The following is a 16,419-nucleotide window of genomic DNA, read 5'->3' on the forward strand; positions in this document are numbered from 1 at the left end:
TTTGGGGGTCAGGATATTGTAAATGTTCCTCTCGAGACTGAATATCAGCTCTACTGCACAACTAAAGAATAGTAATAAAAACAGTTGTGGAATTTGTAGGCACTTACCGTGTGCCAGCCATGAGATTAAAGGTATAAGATTAAATACAAGTTAGTCATCTTAGACATAGTCAATTTCCCATATGGGGTTCACAAATTTTGAATCTTGACTTTACAGATGAGAAAACCATGGCCCAGAGAAGTTAAGTGACTTACCCAGTGTCACACAGCAGGCAAGAGGAAGAGCTGGGATTAAAACCCAGATTCATTCATTCAGTCAGTCAGTCATATTTAATGAGCGCTTACTGCATGCAGAGCACTGTACTAAGTGCTTGGGAAATACAAGTCAGCAACATATAGAGATGGTCCCTACCCAACAACGGGCTCACAGTCTAGAAAGGGGAGACAGACAACAAAACAAAACATGTAGACAGGTGTCAAAATCGTCAGAACAAATAGAATTAAAGGTATATGCACATCATTAACAAAATAAATAGAATAGTAAATATGTACAAGTAAAATAAATAGAGTAATAAATCTGTACAAATATATACAAGTGCTGTGGGGAGGGGAAGGAGGTAGGACGGGGGGATGGGGAGGAGGAGAGAAAAAAGGGGGCTAAGTCTGGGAAGACCTCCTGGAGGAGGTGAGCTCTCAGTAGGGCTTTGAAGGAAGGAAGAGAGCTAGTCTGGAGGATGTGTAGACGGAGGGCATTCCAGGCCAGGGGAAGGACATGGGCTGGGGGTTGACAGTGGGACAGGCGAGAACGAGGCACAGTGAGGAGGTTAGCTGCAGAGCAGCAGAGGGGGCAGGCTGGGCTGTAGAAGGAGAGAAGGGAGATGAGGTAGGAGGGGGCAAGGTGATGGACAGCCTTGAAGCCGAGAGTGAGGAGTTTTTGCTTGTTTCGTAGGTTGACAGGCAGCCACTGGAGATATTTGAGGAGGGGAGTAACATGCCCAGAGCGTTTCTGTACGAAGATAATCCAGGCAGCAGACTGAAGTATAGACTGAAGTGGGGAGAGACAGGAGGATGGGAGATCAGAGAGGAGGCTGATGCAGTAATGCAGTCGGGATAGGATGAGAGATTGAACCAGCAAGGTAGCGGTTTGGATGGAGAGGAAAGGGCGGATCTTGGTGATGTTGTGGAGGTGAGACCGGCAGGTTCTGGTGACAGATTGGATGTGTGGGGTGAACAAGAGAGCAGAGTCGAGGATGACACCAAGGTTGTGGGCTTGTGAGACGGGAAGGATGGTAGTGCCATCTACAGTGATGGGAAAGTCAGGGAGAGGGCAGGGTTTGGGAGAGAAGATAAGGAGTTCAGGTTTGGACATATTGAGTTTTAGATGGTGGACAGACATCCAGATGGAGATCTCCTGTGCCTCATTCTCACCTGTCCCGCTGTCGATCTTTTAGACTGTGAGCCCACTGTTGGGTAGGGACTGTCTCTACATGTTGCCAACTTGTACTTCCCAAGCGCTTAGTACAGTGCTCTGCACACAGTAAGTGCTCAATAAATATGATTGATTGATTGATTGATCGACCCCCGACCCACGGTCTCCCTCTGGCCTGGAATGCCCTCCCTCTGCACATCCGCCAAGCTAGCTCTCTTCCTCCTTTCAAAGCCCTACTGAGAGCTCACATCCTACAGAAGGCCTTCCCAGACTGAGCCCCCTTATTCCTCTCCCCCTCCTCCTTCTCCCCATCCCCCTGCCTTACCTCCTTCCCCTCCCCACAGCACCTGTATATATGTATATATGTTTGTAGATATTTATTACTCTATTTATTTTACTTGTACATGTTTATTCTATTTATTTTATTTTGTTAATATGATTTGCTTTGTTGTCTGTCTCCCCCTTCTAGACTGTGAGCCCGCTGTTGGGTAGGGGCCATCTCTATATGTTGCCAACTTGTACTTCCCAAGTGCTTAGTACAGTGCTCTGCACCTGGTAAGCGCTCAATAAATATGATTGAATGAATGAATGAATGAATGAATATGAGCCTGGAGGGAGGAAGAGAGAGCAGGGGCAGAGATGTAGATTTGGGTGTCATCAGCATACAGCTGATAGTTGAAGCAGTGGGAGCGAATGAGTTCACCAAGGGAGTGCGTGTAGATAGAAAACAGAAGGGGACCAAGAACTGACCCTTGAGGAACCCCTACAGTAAAGGGATGGGAGGGGGAGGAGGAACCTGCAAAGGAGACTGAGAATGAATGGCCAGAGAGATAAGAGGAGAACTAGGAGAGGACGGAGTCTGTGAAGCCAAGGTTGGATAGCGTTTTAAGGAGAAAGGGGTGATCCCCAGTGTCAAAGGCAGCTGAGAGGTCGACGAGGATTAGGATAGAGTAGGAGCCATTGGATTTGGCAAGAAGGAGGTCATTGGTGACCTTCAAGAGGGCAGGTTTGGTGAAGTGTAGGGGATGGAAGCCAGATTGGAGGGGGTCAAGGAGAAAGTTGGCATTGAGGAGTTTGAGGCAGTGAGTGTAGGCGAATCATTCTAAGAGTTTGGAAAGGAAGGGTTGGAGGGATATAGGGCAATAACTAGATAGGGAGTGGGGTCAAGAGAGGGCTTTTTTAGGATGGGGGAGATGTAGGCATGTTTAAAGGCAGAGGGGAAGGAACCAGTGGAGAGTGAGTAGTTGAAGATGGAAGTTAAGGAAGGGAGGAGGGAAGTGGTGAGAGATTTCATAAGATGAGAGGGAATGGGGTCTGAAGCACAGGTGGATGGAGTAGCACTTGAGACGAGGGAGGAGATCTCATCAGAAGATACTGCTGGGAAGGATGGGAGAGTAGCAGAGGGTTCATTCATTCATTCATTCAATGGTATTTATTGAGCGCTTACTGTGTGCAGAGCACTGTACTAAGTGCTTGGGAAGTACAAGTCGGCAACATATAGAGAAAGTCCCTACCCAACAACGGGCTCGCAGTCTAGAAGGGGGAAACAGACAACAAAACAAAACATGTAGACAGGTGTCAAAGTCATCAGAATGAATGGAATTAAAGCTATATGCACATCATTAACAAAATGAATAGAATAGTAAATATGTACAAGTAAAATAAATAGAGTAATAAATCTGTACAAATATACATACATGTGCAGTGGGAGTTAGGATGGGGGGTGGGGAGGAGGAGAGGAAAAGGGGGGCTCCATCTGGGAAGGCCTCCTGGAGGAGGTGAGCTCTCAGTAGGCTTTGAAAGGAGGAAGAGAGCTAGCTTGGCGGATGTGCGGGGGGAGGGCATTCCAGGCCAGGGGAAGGATGTGGGCTGGGGGTCGACAGCGGGACAGGCGAGAATGAGGTACATCTCCCAATTAGACTGGGTTGAGAGTGGGGGGGATGGAGAAGGGGGAGGGGTGACTTTGGGGAGCTCAGACCTGATGGAGTTAATTTTACTAATGAAGTAGGAGGCCAAATCGTTGGGGGTAAGGGATGGAGGTGGGGGAGGAACAGGGGGCCTGAGAAGGGAGTTAAATGTACGGAAGAACTGACGGGGATGATGGGCAGGGGTGTCAATAAGGGCGGAGAAATAGTTTTGTCTGGCAGAGGAGAGGGCAGAGTTAAGGCAGGAAAGGATAAACTTAGAGTGAACAAGGAAGGCTTGGTGTTTAGACTTTTGCCAGCAATGTTCAGTAGCTCAAGCATAAGAGTGAAGGCGGTGGACAGTGGCAGTGATCCAAGGCTTTGGGTTAGTGGTACGAGAGCAGCAAAGGGAAAGTGGAGAGGGAAAGTTGAGTTGAGGAGAGGGTGGAGTTAAGAGCAGCAATTTGGTCATCAAGATTGGGTAGAGAGGATAGGGAGGCGAGGTGGGGTGTAATGCGCTGAGAGAGATGAATGGGGTCGAGAGAGCGGAGTTGTCTGTGGGATAGTAATATAGATTAACAGTGGGGAGGAAAGTGAGTGAGGAGGCAGGTGAGAAGGTTATGATCAGAGAGAGGGATTTCAGAGTTGGTGAGGTTGGAGATAGTGCAGCGGTAGGAGATGATGAGGTCGAGGGTGTGACCAAGTTGGTTAGTGAGTGAGGTGTGGTGGAGCAGGAGGTGCAGCAGATGGTGCAGGTGGAGCAGGAGGTGCAGCAGATGCTCCCAGGCCCATGCTCTTTCAACTAGGTCATGCTGCTTCTCATAGTGTCGGGAAGTTATTTCGCTAAACTTTGGAGGAGCTCACATAAGACTCTCCAGGTACCCCTGCTTGCTGTAACATCAACTTAGTTAAATTCTTTTAAATTTCTGGTGAAAGGATTTGTTAATATGAACAGTAGGTGTTGTGGCACGTATTAACAGATACTTCATTTGAACTGTTTTAATTATGAACCCAGGGGATGTAGTGTTAATGAAATCCAATGTAAATGAAATACATCAAAATTCGGGTTCTCTGAAAGCACACCATATTTTAATTATATTCTTGAGAGCAGTCAGGATGCATGACATTTTACCCATCACATCAAAATGGTAAAGTGGTAAATCTAAACTAGTACCTGCCAGACAGAGTTTGTAGAGACTCTACGTTCCCAGAAAGTAAGGATCGTGTCTACCTACGACTCGATTGTACTGTACTCTCCAAGTTCTTAGTCAGTGCTGTGTACACTGTAAGTGCTCAGTAAATACCACTGATTGATTGATTGATTGGTATTAGATCAAAAATGATGGATGGTTCCAGTTTGCAACTTATTATCTACCCCAACGTCAATCTAAAACTCAAAATTCAATGGACTACTAGCCCCTGAAAATACTCCGATACTGCTCCAACAGCTAAAATAGAAGACATAAGTCCCAATTTGATATTTTGATAGAATGAAAATGCAGAGTTAAATTCAACACATAGCTCAGCTCCTTAACCTACCTTGTAAAGTAAAGGAGACCGTCCCAGTTTCAGTAGTGCAATTTTGTTGGTCATATTTTTAATTCCCCGAATCCTGTTTAAATCTTCCAGTGTTCCATACCTCACATCAATGACTTCAGCCTGGAAACATGAAAAGAATTGGAAAGATCAAGTTTTATAACAAACGATCAACCATCTGTGCTTCAGCATGTGATTTTCCACTTAAAGAAAAGTACATAAGCACCAACGTCCTTGATCAAGAGCCTATGATTGCCTTGTCATCAGGTCACAATCACCACTTGAAAAATGAGTTGTCCGTTCTCAACACTGGTCAAAGGAAACCTAACATTCACAGATATTGTCAACATAGCTTTCCAACCCATTTTGCTCCTTCATGATTAAAATGGATTTACTCTCCTACAATAATTCTTGTCAGTGAAATATTTTACTTTATAAATTAGTTTAAATCTATATTAAAAACTACATGATTGTACATCAAATACAGTTTTCAAATGAAAACTGCTTTTCATTTGCAATTTCTTAGCTACTAGTCGGGAAATGAATGATAGCACTTTCAACAGGCTGTTTCCTGGTACAACTGATCCTATCCCTTCACTGAAATTGCCAAAATCATCATCTTTCAGATTTCGGTACCAGAAACACAAAATGTGAAAACAAGAGGCAGAGGCTCCCTCCATCTGCTAAGCATGTTACAAAACTTTCAAAAACAACATGCATTTTTCTTCAGGACATTTCCATATGACAAGAAACTGCCTCTGATTCACCAAAAAATGTTTTCATTTGGTTAGAATATGTCTCCAATCAAATCAGTCATTCGGTCCATCATACTGGAGATGTTTTCTATGTCTCTGAGTGACTCGGTTTGATCAGAAACTTCTCTGCCTGGAGAGAGATCCTGTCTGTCCTCTGGCAATGTCAGATGATGGTCTGGGCAGCTTCAATATGAAAGGAATATCCAAGACAGATTTAGATATCTGCTCCCTTGCAAAACTGGGGGGGGGATATGAAGGGTAAAATTTCTAATATTGATATACAGGGAATCAACTGCCTCTGCTCTTCTCTATTTTACAAGGCTCTATATTTTTGAATGAAGTCCATTTCTGATTGCAGAAATGGCTCACAGTTAGTTGCTGAATCTCTTCTTTGGAATGATGCTTGACTATACTTGACAATCACTCAAAGCACATCTTCATTTCAAACATCACTCAGCAACAAAAGAAAAAAAAACAACTGTAAGATTTATAGTTTCCACTTCTTTCTCTGAAGTCTATAGAGATTCAACATACTCCTGGTAGAAAATGACCAATAATGATTAGGATGCTAAATGCTCAAAAACAGCTAAAAGAGACATAACATAATAATAACAATATTATCATTATTATTAATAACAATGATTACTGTGGCATTTGTTAAGTGTTTACTATGTTCCAAGCACTGTACTAAATTCTGGATAGAAACAAGATCATCCAGACACAGTCACTATCCCACTCGGGGCTCAGAGTCTAAGGGGGATGGTAGAACAGGACTTTCCTCACCATTTTATGGATGAGAAAACTGACGCAGAAAGAAATTAAGTCATTGCCCACGTTCACACAACAGGTAGGTGGCAGAGCTGGGATTGAAACCCAGGCCCTCCAATTCCCAGGTCTGTCCTCTTTCATTCATTCATTCATTCATTCATTCATTCATTCAATTGTATTTATTGAGTGCTTACTGTGTGCAAAGCACTGTACTAAGTGCTTGGAAAGTACAATTCAGCAATAGAGACAATCCCTGCCCAACAATGGGCTCACAGTCTGTTTCATTTATGGAATTTATTACTATGCCAAGCTGCTTTTCAATGACAAAAGCAACGAAAAATATATAGTCTTTCACACAGGCCCAGTCCAAGAATCTTCTGATTATTCAATTACTCACTAACTTTTGGGCCCTTGGCTCTTGAACCCTCTTTGCCTAAGGCTTTCAGTGATCAGGAAAATTCCTATGTTAGGAACCTAGAGCTGACCACTGGTCCTTGGATTGATGGACTTTGCCTTCCCTAAAAGTGTACTTCAGTTTTCGTGACAAAAATCCAGATACTGGATAAGAATTTTAAAGAGGAATGGGCCTTAAACCTCTTGGTTCCTTCTACAGTTTGTGTTCAAATAATCATAGTCAAGTACTTAATCACTCTTCCCCAAGAACTTATTTAGGCAGCACGGCCTACAGGAAAGGGCATGGTGCTAGGAGTCAGAAAGACCTGGGTTCTAATCCTACCACTGCCAAGAAATGTTCTAATATGTCAAGAAACATTCTAAGCACTGGGGTAGATACATGTTTTATCAGGTTGGACACAGTCCCATAAGGGGCTAACAGTCAAAGTAGGAGGGAATAGGATTTAATTTCCATTGAACAGTTGAGGAAACTGAGATAAATTGAGTGACTTGCCCAAGATCACTCAGCAAGCAACTAGCAGAGTCAGGACTAGAACCCAGGTCCTCTGACTCCAGGCCCATGCTCTTTCTACTTCTCCTTGTTTGCTGTGTGACCTGGGGCAAATCACTTAACTTCTTTTTGCCTCTGTTACCAAATCCGTAAAATGAGGGTTAAGATTGTTAGCCCCATATGGGTAATGGTGTGCTTACAAGCTTGTATCTATCCCAGTGCTTTGTATAATGCCTGGCATATACATAGTAAGAGCTTAACAAATGCCATTAAAGAAAAACAAAGTCTTCCTGAATCTAAAGCAATCGATCACTCCGTTATATTTATTGAGTGCTTACTATGTGGAGAGTACTGTAGTAAACAGTTGGGAGGGTACATTGTAAAAGCGTTGGTAGAAACATTCCCTGCCTACAGTTTACAGTCTATAGGGGGCAGAGAGACCAATCAATCAATCAATCAATCAATCGTATTTACTGAGCACTTACTGTGTGCACAGCATTGTACTAAGCGCTTGGGAAGTACAAGTTGGCAACATATAGAGACAGTCGCTACCCAACAGTGGGCTCACAGTCTAGAAGGGGGAGACAGAGAACAAAACCAAGCTTATTAACAAAATAAAATAACTAGAATAGATATGTACAGGTAAAATAAATAGAGTAATAAATATGTACAAACATATATATGTATATACAGGTGCTGTGGGGAAGGGAAGGAGGTAAGACCATAATATAAATAAATAAATTACATATTTTTATATGTGTTTAGTGCTTACTATGTGACAATCAATCAATTCTTATTGAGTACTTATGTGCATAGCACTCTACTAAGCGCTTGAGAAATCACAATACAACATAGCTGGAAGACACGTTCCCTGTGTCAAGAACTGTTTTAATTGGTGGAGTGGATCTGAGTTAATAAGGCCAGTTACAGTCCCTGTACCACATGGAGCTGACACTGAAGTAGGAAGGAGAACAGGTATTAGAGAATCAGCGTAGCTCAGTCGAAAGACCCCAGGCTTGGGAGTCAGAGATCATGGGTTCTAATCCCGGCTCTGCCACATGTCTGCTGGGTGACCTTGGGCAAGTCACTTAACTTCTCTGAGCCTCAGTTCCCTCATCTGTAAAATGGGGATGAAGACTGTGAGCTCCATGTGGGACAACCTGATCACCTTGTATCCCCCCAGTGCTTAAAACAGTGCTTTGCACATAACAAACACTTAACAAATGCCATTATTATTATTACTGCGGTTTTTGCAGCGAATGAAACAGGCCGAGAGACATTAAGGGACACCGCAGGCAAGCGTTGGATCTAGGATTAGTCAGTCAGTCAAACATATTTATCCGACTTGTACTTCCCAAGTGGTTAGTACAGTGCTCTGCACACAGGAAGCGCTCAATAAGAGCTCAGTACTATTCTACTTATTTTGTTAATGATGTGCATATATCTATAATTCTATTTGTTCTGATGATTTTGACACCTGTCTACATGTTTTCTTTTGTTGTCTGTCTACCCCTACTAGACTATGAGCTCGTTGTTGGGTAGGGACCGTCTCTTTATGTTTCTGACTTGTTCTTCCCAAGCACTTAGTACAGTGCTCTGCACACAGTAAGCACTGAATGAATACGATTAAAAGAATGAAGGAATAAATAAATATGATTGAATGAATGAATCGATTGCTTACTGTGTGCAGGGCTTTGTACTAAGCATTTGGGAGATTACAGTATAACAATACTTCTGGACTGTGAGCCCGCTGTTGGGTAGGGACCGTCTCTATACGTTGCCAACTTGTACTTCCCAAGCGCTTAGTACAGTGCTCTGCACACAGTAAGTGCTCAATAAATACGATTGAATGAACAATACAACAAGCACGTTCCCTGCCCACAGTGAGCTTACAATTTCGAGGGGGGGTTATAAGCACATCCTCTGGCTCCCAGCCAGGCTTGTGTTTTATCTATTGGGTCATGCTGCCTCCCAAAATACAGATATTATCAAATATACAGATATATACAAAAGGGCTTGTGGGGTCGAGGGTGGAGTGAACAAAGTGCGCACAACTCAAGTGCATGGATGACACAGAAGGGAGTGGGAGAAGAAGAAATGAGAGCTAAGTCAAGGAAGGTCTCTGAGAAAAGATGTAATCTGAATTGGGGAAGAGTGACCAAGGGAACAGTGATTGTCTGTCGTAATAATAATGGTATTTGCTTACTTTGTGCCAGGTACTGTATTAAGTGCTGGGGCTGATACAAGAAAATCAGGTTGGACACAGTTGCTGTTCCGCATGGGGCTCACAGTCTTGATGACCATTTTACAGATGAGGTAACTGAGGCCAAAGAAGTGAAGTGATTGCTCAAGGCCACAGAGCAGACAGATGAAGTGAAGTAAATGCTTAACAAATGCCATTATCATTATATTATTATTATTATTATTATTATTATTATTATCACTTCACAGAAGAAGTGAAGTGACTTGCTCAAGGCCACAGAGCAGAGAGATGACAGAGTTGGGACTGGAAACCACGACCTTCTGATTCACAGCAGAAGCAGCGTGGCTCAGTGGAAAGAGCACGGGCTTTGGAGTCAGAGGTCGTGGGTTCGAATCCCGGCTCCACCACAAGTCTGCTGTTTGACCTTGGGCAAGTCACTTAACTTCTCTGAGCCTCAGTTCCCTCATCTGTAAAAATGGGGATTAAGACTGTGAGCCCCACGTGGGACAACTTGATCACATTGTATCCCCCCCAGTGCTTAGAACAGTGCTTTGCACATAATAAGCGCTTAACAAACGCCATCATTATTATTATTATTCACAGGCCTGTACTCGATCCCTACACCATGAAGCTTCCATGGAGGGAGCTCCAGGCCAGGAGTAGGATGTGGGCAAGGGGTTGGGGGCAAGATAATCCGAGGTACAGTTAGTAGGTTGGTCCAGCAAGGGCTGGGTTGTAGTAGGAAGTCAGAGAAGTAAGGAAGGAAGGAAGAAAAGTAATATGGCCTCGTGAACAGAGCATGGGCCTGGGAATCAGAAGGACTTGGATTCTAACCCCAGCTCTGCCACATGTCTTTGTAACACTGAGCTAGTCACTTAACTTCTCTGTGCCTCCGTTATTCTACCTATAAGATGGGGATTAAGACTGTGAGCCACATGTGGGACATGGACCTTGGACAACGTGAAGATCTTGTATCTACCCCAGAGCTTAATACAGCTTATTCCTCAACTCCATTGACCTCCTGCTCCACCCCACTTCACCCACTAACCAATCTGGCCACATACTTGAACTCAATATCTCTAGCCAGTGCACAACCTCTACGTTCACCAACTTGGAAATCCCTCTATCTGACCACAACCTCTTCAACTGCCTTCAATCCCACACACCTCCTCCACAAAAATCTGTACTCTTCCCCAAAAGAGACCTCCAATTTTTTGACCCCATCCAATTTTCTCAACACATCATGCCCCAAATAGCCTTCACACTCCAACTACCTTCCCTTGATGACCAAATTGACTCTCTGAACACCGCACTCTCTACTGAACTCAACTCACTAGCTCCTGTATCCCTTCATCAGACTTGTACCACTAATCCCCAGCTCTGGATCACCTCCACAGTCCTCCTTCACTCTTGCACGTGAGCAGCAGAGAGGTGACGGCAGAAATACAGATACCAGGTCAACATTGTCCACTTCAAGTTTATCCCTGCCTGCTTTAATTCTGCCTTCTCCTCTGCCCATCATAAAAACAGCAAAACTGTTTCTCCAACCTTACTGACATCCATGCCCATTGCCCTCATCAGTTGTTCCAGACATTTAATAATAATAATGATGGCATTTTATTAAATGCTTACTATGTGCAAAGCACTGTTCTAAGCACTGGGAAGGTTACAAGGTGATCGGGTTGTCCCACGGGGGGCTCACAGTCTTAATCCCCATTTTACAGATAAGGTAACTGAGGCACAGAGAAGTGAAGTGACTTGCCAAAGGTCACACAGCTGACAATTAGCAGAGCCGGGATTAGAACCCATGACCTCTGACTCCAAAGCCCATGCTCCGACCACTGAGCCACAGTGCTTCCCCCTCCTCAGTCCCCCTGACCTCTTGCTTCCCCCACTCCTTGCCCCTAATCACCTGGCCACCTACTTTATTTAGAAAATTGCCATTATCAAGTATGAGCTCCCTTAAATCTCCCCTCCCCCTCCCTAGTCCCTCCCCTCTCCTCTCCTTCTTCAACTCTCCCATCTTTCCCAGTAGTATCTCTAGAGAACTCCTGCTTTCTCTCAAAATTCACTTCCTCCACCTGTGCATCTGACTCCATTCATTCGCACCTCAAAACACTTGCCCCTTCCTTTCTTCCCTCTCTAACAGTCATCTTCAACTGTTCACTCTCCCACGGCTTCTTTTCCACTTCTTTCAAACATATGCATGTCTTCTCTATCCTAAAAAAACAACAACCCTCCCTTGACCCCATGGCTCCCTCCAGTTATTGTCCCATCTCTCTCCTACCATTCCTTTCCTAACTCCTCGAGTGAGTTGTCTACACCTGCTGTCTCAAATTCCTCTCCGCCAATTCTCTCCTTTACCCTCTCCAATCTGGCTTCCATCCTCTTCACTTCACAGAAAACACCCTCTCAAAAGTCACCAATGATCTCCTACTTGCCAAATCAAATGACCTCTCCTCCATCCTAATCCTTCTTGAACCTCTCAGCAGCCTATGAAAGTGTCGACCACCCCCTTCTCCTGGAAACATTATCCAACCTTGGCTTCACTGACACGGTGCTCTCCTGGTTCTCCTCTTATCTCTCTGGCCACTCATTCTCAGTGTCTTTTGTCGGCTTCTCCTCTGCTTCCCACTCCCTAAGTGTGGAGGTCCCTCAAGGTTCAGTTCTGGGTCCCTTTATATTCTCCATCTACACCCACTCCCTTGAAGAACTCATTCATTCCCATGGCTTCAACTACCACCTCTAGGAGGGAGATAACCTAATCTGCATCTCCAGCCCTGATCCCTCTGCAGTCTCACATTTCCTGCTGCCTTCAAAGACATCTCTTCAGAGATGTCTTCCCACCATCTAAAGCTTAATAAGTCCAAAACTGAATTCCTTATCTTCCCACCCAAACTCTGTCTTCCATCTGACTTTCCCATTACTGTAGATGCTACCACCATCCTTCCTGTCTCATGAGCTATAAAACATAACCATGTCATTATCCTTGACTCCTCTCTCTTATTCAACCCATCACTAAATCCTGTCAGTTCCACCTTCACAACATCGCTAAAATCCACCCTTTCTTCTTCATCCAAACTACAACCACGTTAATACAATCACTTACCATATTCTGCCTTGATTACCATATCAGCCTCCTTGCTGATCTCCCAGCCTCCTGTCTCTCCCCACTCCAATCCATACTTCACTCTGCTGCCCAGATCATGTTTCTACAAAAACACTAAGGACATGTTTCTTCATTCCTTAAGAAACTCCTCCAGTGGTTGCCCATCCACCTCCACATCAAACAAAAATTCCTCACCACTGGCTTTAAAGCACTCAGTCACCTTACTCAATCACTCCTACCTCACCTCAATCCAGCTGAGACACATTGCTCCTCTGATGCCAACCTTCTCATTGTACTTCAATCTCCTCCATCATGCCGCCGATCCCTTGCCCACATCTAGCTTCTAGCCTGGAGCACTCTTCTTCAAATCTGATAGACAATTACTCTCCCCCCGCCCCCACATCAAAGGCTTATTGAAGGCACAACTCCTCCATGAGGCCTTCCCTAAGTCTTCCTTTTCTTTTCTCCCACTCCTTTCTAAGTAGGAGGGAGAATAGGCATTACCAAGTGGCAAAGAAATGGACATGGGGGTCGAGAAGGATGGAGAAATAATGTTACAGAAAATAGAATCCAGGCCCTCTGCCTACCTCCCATTCACATGTTCGTGGCACTTTTATAGATGAGGAAACTGAGGCATAGAGATGTTAACTGACTTGTCCAAGATCATACATCATGCAACTGTCAGCAACTGTCAGACTAATCAATTATACATATTGAGCATTGTGTATAGGGCACCAACTGCTTAGGAGAGTGCAATATAGTAAAATTGGAAGTCACGTTCCTAGCCCACAAGAAGCTAACAGTATAGAGGGGGAGACAGATGCTTATAAAAATTAAAAAATAAATGGCAAAAACTTCCAAATGCGTGGGAAAGATCGAAGGGAGTGGGAGAAGAGAAAATGACAGCTTAGTCAGGGAAGGCCAAAATGGAAAAAGATCAGGGACAGAGATGTAGATTTGGGAATAATCTGCATAGAGATAGTAAATTGGAGCCATGAGAGCAAATGAGTTATCCAGTGAAGTGGGTTTAGGTAGATAATAGAAGGGGACTCAGAACTGAGCCAGTTAGGAAACGGGGGTTAGAGAAAGCATCTATCAAAGAGATTGAGAATAAGCAGCCAAAGAGATAGTAGGAGATTCAAGAGAGTAAATTCTCAGTGAAGTCAAGGTTATATAATGTTTCAAGGAGAAAAACAGGTGGTTCACAGTATTGAAGGGGGTGGAAAGCCAGATTGGAGGACATCAAGGAGAGAATTGAAGGAGAGGAAGTGTAAGTGGCTGGTTTAGACTTCTTGCTCAAAAAATTTATGACAGAGTGGTAGAGATGGTTGGGGTGATACCTGGAAGGAGCGTATGGTCAAGGGAGGGTTTTGTGCGATGGGATACATGGCCAGTGGGGAAGAAGCCATTGGACAGTGGTAGTCAGGGAAGGATGAAAGGAGGGGGAAATGTTTTAATAAGATGGTCTGAGCTTCCCAAAGTCATTCCTCCTCCTTCTCCAACCCCCCGGCTCTCAACCCTCTCCACTACCCTCCCATCCTTCCCAGTAGTATCTTCAAATGAAATCTCCTCCCTCCTCTCAAGTGCTACTCGAGCTACCTGTGCTTCTGACCCCATTCCCTCTCGTCTTATGAAATCTCTCGCCCCTTCCCTCCTCCCCTCCTTAGCTTCCATCTTCACCTGCTCACTCTCCACTGGTTACTTCCCCTCTACCTTCAAACATGCCCACGTCTCCCTCATCCTAAAAAAAACCCTCTCTTGACCCCACCTCCCCTTATAGTAATCGTCCTATCTCCCTCCTACCATTCCTTTCCAAACTCCTTGAATGAGTCGTCTACACCCGCTGCCTCGAATTCCTCAGTGCCATGTCTCTCCTTGACCCCCTCCAATCCGGCTTCCGTCCCCTACACTCCACCAAAACTGCCCTCTCAAAAGTCACCAAAGACCTCCTTCTTGCCAAAACCAATGGCTCCTACTCTATCCTAATCCTCCTCGACCTCTCAGCTGCCTTCGACACTGTGGATCACCCCTTTCTGCTCAGCACTCTATCCAACCTTGACTTCACAGACTCCGTACTCTCCTGGTTCTCCTCATCTCTCTGGCTGTTCATTCTCAGTCTCCTTTGTGGGCTCCTCCTCCCCCTCCCATCCCCTTACTGTAGGGGTTCTTCAAGGGTCAGTTCTTGGTCCCCTTCTGTTCTCTGTCTATACTCACTCGCTTGGTGAACTCATTTGCTCCCACGGCTTCAAAGATCATCTCTATACTGATGACACCCAAATCTACATCTCTGCCCCTGCTCTCTCTACCTCCCTTCAGGCTCGTATCTCCTCCTGCTTTCAGGACCTCTCCATCTGGATGTCTGCCTGCCATCTAAAACTCAATATGTCTAAGATTGAACTCCTTATTCATTCATTCATTCAACTGTATTTACTGAGTGCTTACTGTGTGCAGAGCACTGTACCAAGCGCTTGGGAAGTACAAGTTTGCAACATATAGAGATGGTCCCTACCCAACAGCGGGCTCACAGTCTAGAAGGGGGAGACAGACAACAGAGCAAAACATATAAACCAAATAAAATAAATAGAATAAATATGTACAAATAAAATAAATAAATAAATAGAGTAATAAATATGTACAAACATATATACATATATACAGGTGGTGGGGGGAGGGGAAGGAGGTAAGGCGGGGGGGATGGGGAGGGGGAGGAGGGGGAGAGGAAAGAGGGGGCTCAGTCTGAGAAGGCTTCCTGGAGGAGGTGAGCTCTCAGTAGGGCTTTGAAGGGAGGAAGAGAGCTAGCTTGGCAGATGTGCAGAGGGAGGGCATTCCAGGCCAGGGGGAGGATGTGGGCCAGGGGTAACCAGTGGGACAGGTGAGAACGAAGCACAGTGAGGAGATTAGCGGCAGAGCAGTGGAGGGTGTGGGCTGGGCTGTAGAAGGAGGGAAGGGAGGTGAGGTAGGAGGGGGCAAGGTGATGGAGAGCTTTGAAGCTGAGGGTGAGGAGATTTTGCCTGATGAGTAGGTTGATTGGTAGCCACTGGAGATGTTTGAGGAGGGGAGTAACAAGCCCAGAGCGTTTCTGCACAAAGACAATCTGGGCAGCGGTGTCAAGTATGGATTGAAGTGGGGAGAGACAGGAGAATGGGAGATCAGAGAGGAGGCTGATGTAGTAATCCATTCGGGATAGGATGAGAGATTGAACGAGCAGGGTAGCAGTTTGGATGGAGAAGAAAGGGAGGATCTTGATGCTGCAGAGGTGAGACCGGCAGATTTTGGTGATGGATTGGATGTGAGGGTTGAACGAGAGAGCGGAGTCGAGCATGACACCAAGGTTGCGGGCTTGTGAGATGGGAAGGATGGTAGTGCCGTCAACAGTGATAGGAAAGTCAGGGAGATGGCAGGGTTTGGGAGGGAAGATAAGGAGTTCAGTCTTGGACATGTTGAGTTTTAGATGGCGGGCAGACATCCAGATGGAGATGTCCTGAAGGCAGGAGGAGATACGAGCCTGGAGAGAGGGAGAGAGAGAAGGGGCAGAGATGTAGATTTGGGTGTCATCAGCATAGAGATGATAGTTGAAGCCGTGGGAGCGAATGAGTTCACCATGGGAGTGAGTGTAGCGAACAGAAGGGGTTTGAGAACTGACCCTTGAGGAACCCCTACAGTAGGGGGTTGGGAGGGGGAGGAGGAGCCCACAAAAGATACTGAGAATGAATGGCCAGAGAGATAAGAGAAGAAGGAGGAGAGGACAGAGTCTGTGAAGCCAAGGTTGGATAACTTGTTGAGGAGAAGGGGGTGGTCCACAGTGTCAAAGG

At 45.1% G+C, this 16,419-nt stretch overlaps 1 protein-coding gene across 1 annotated transcript in view; it reads right to left on the reverse strand.

Moving 5' to 3' along the window:
• NAALADL2 (N-acetylated alpha-linked acidic dipeptidase like 2) overlaps nucleotides 1-16,419 on the reverse strand; it is a 989,255-nt gene that overhangs the window by 554,494 nt on the left and 418,342 nt on the right. The window contains exon 5 of the mRNA XM_038750200.1: nucleotides 4,872-4,991. Within this exon, the coding sequence (XP_038606128.1) occupies nucleotides 4,872-4,991 (120 nt within the window). The remainder of the gene's footprint in view (nucleotides 1-4,871; nucleotides 4,992-16,419) is intronic.

The sequence above is a fragment of the Tachyglossus aculeatus genome, chromosome 1 (genome assembly GCF_015852505.1).
Source record: "Tachyglossus aculeatus isolate mTacAcu1 chromosome 1, mTacAcu1.pri, whole genome shotgun sequence".
Classification (NCBI taxonomy): domain Eukaryota; kingdom Metazoa; phylum Chordata; class Mammalia; order Monotremata; family Tachyglossidae; genus Tachyglossus; species Tachyglossus aculeatus.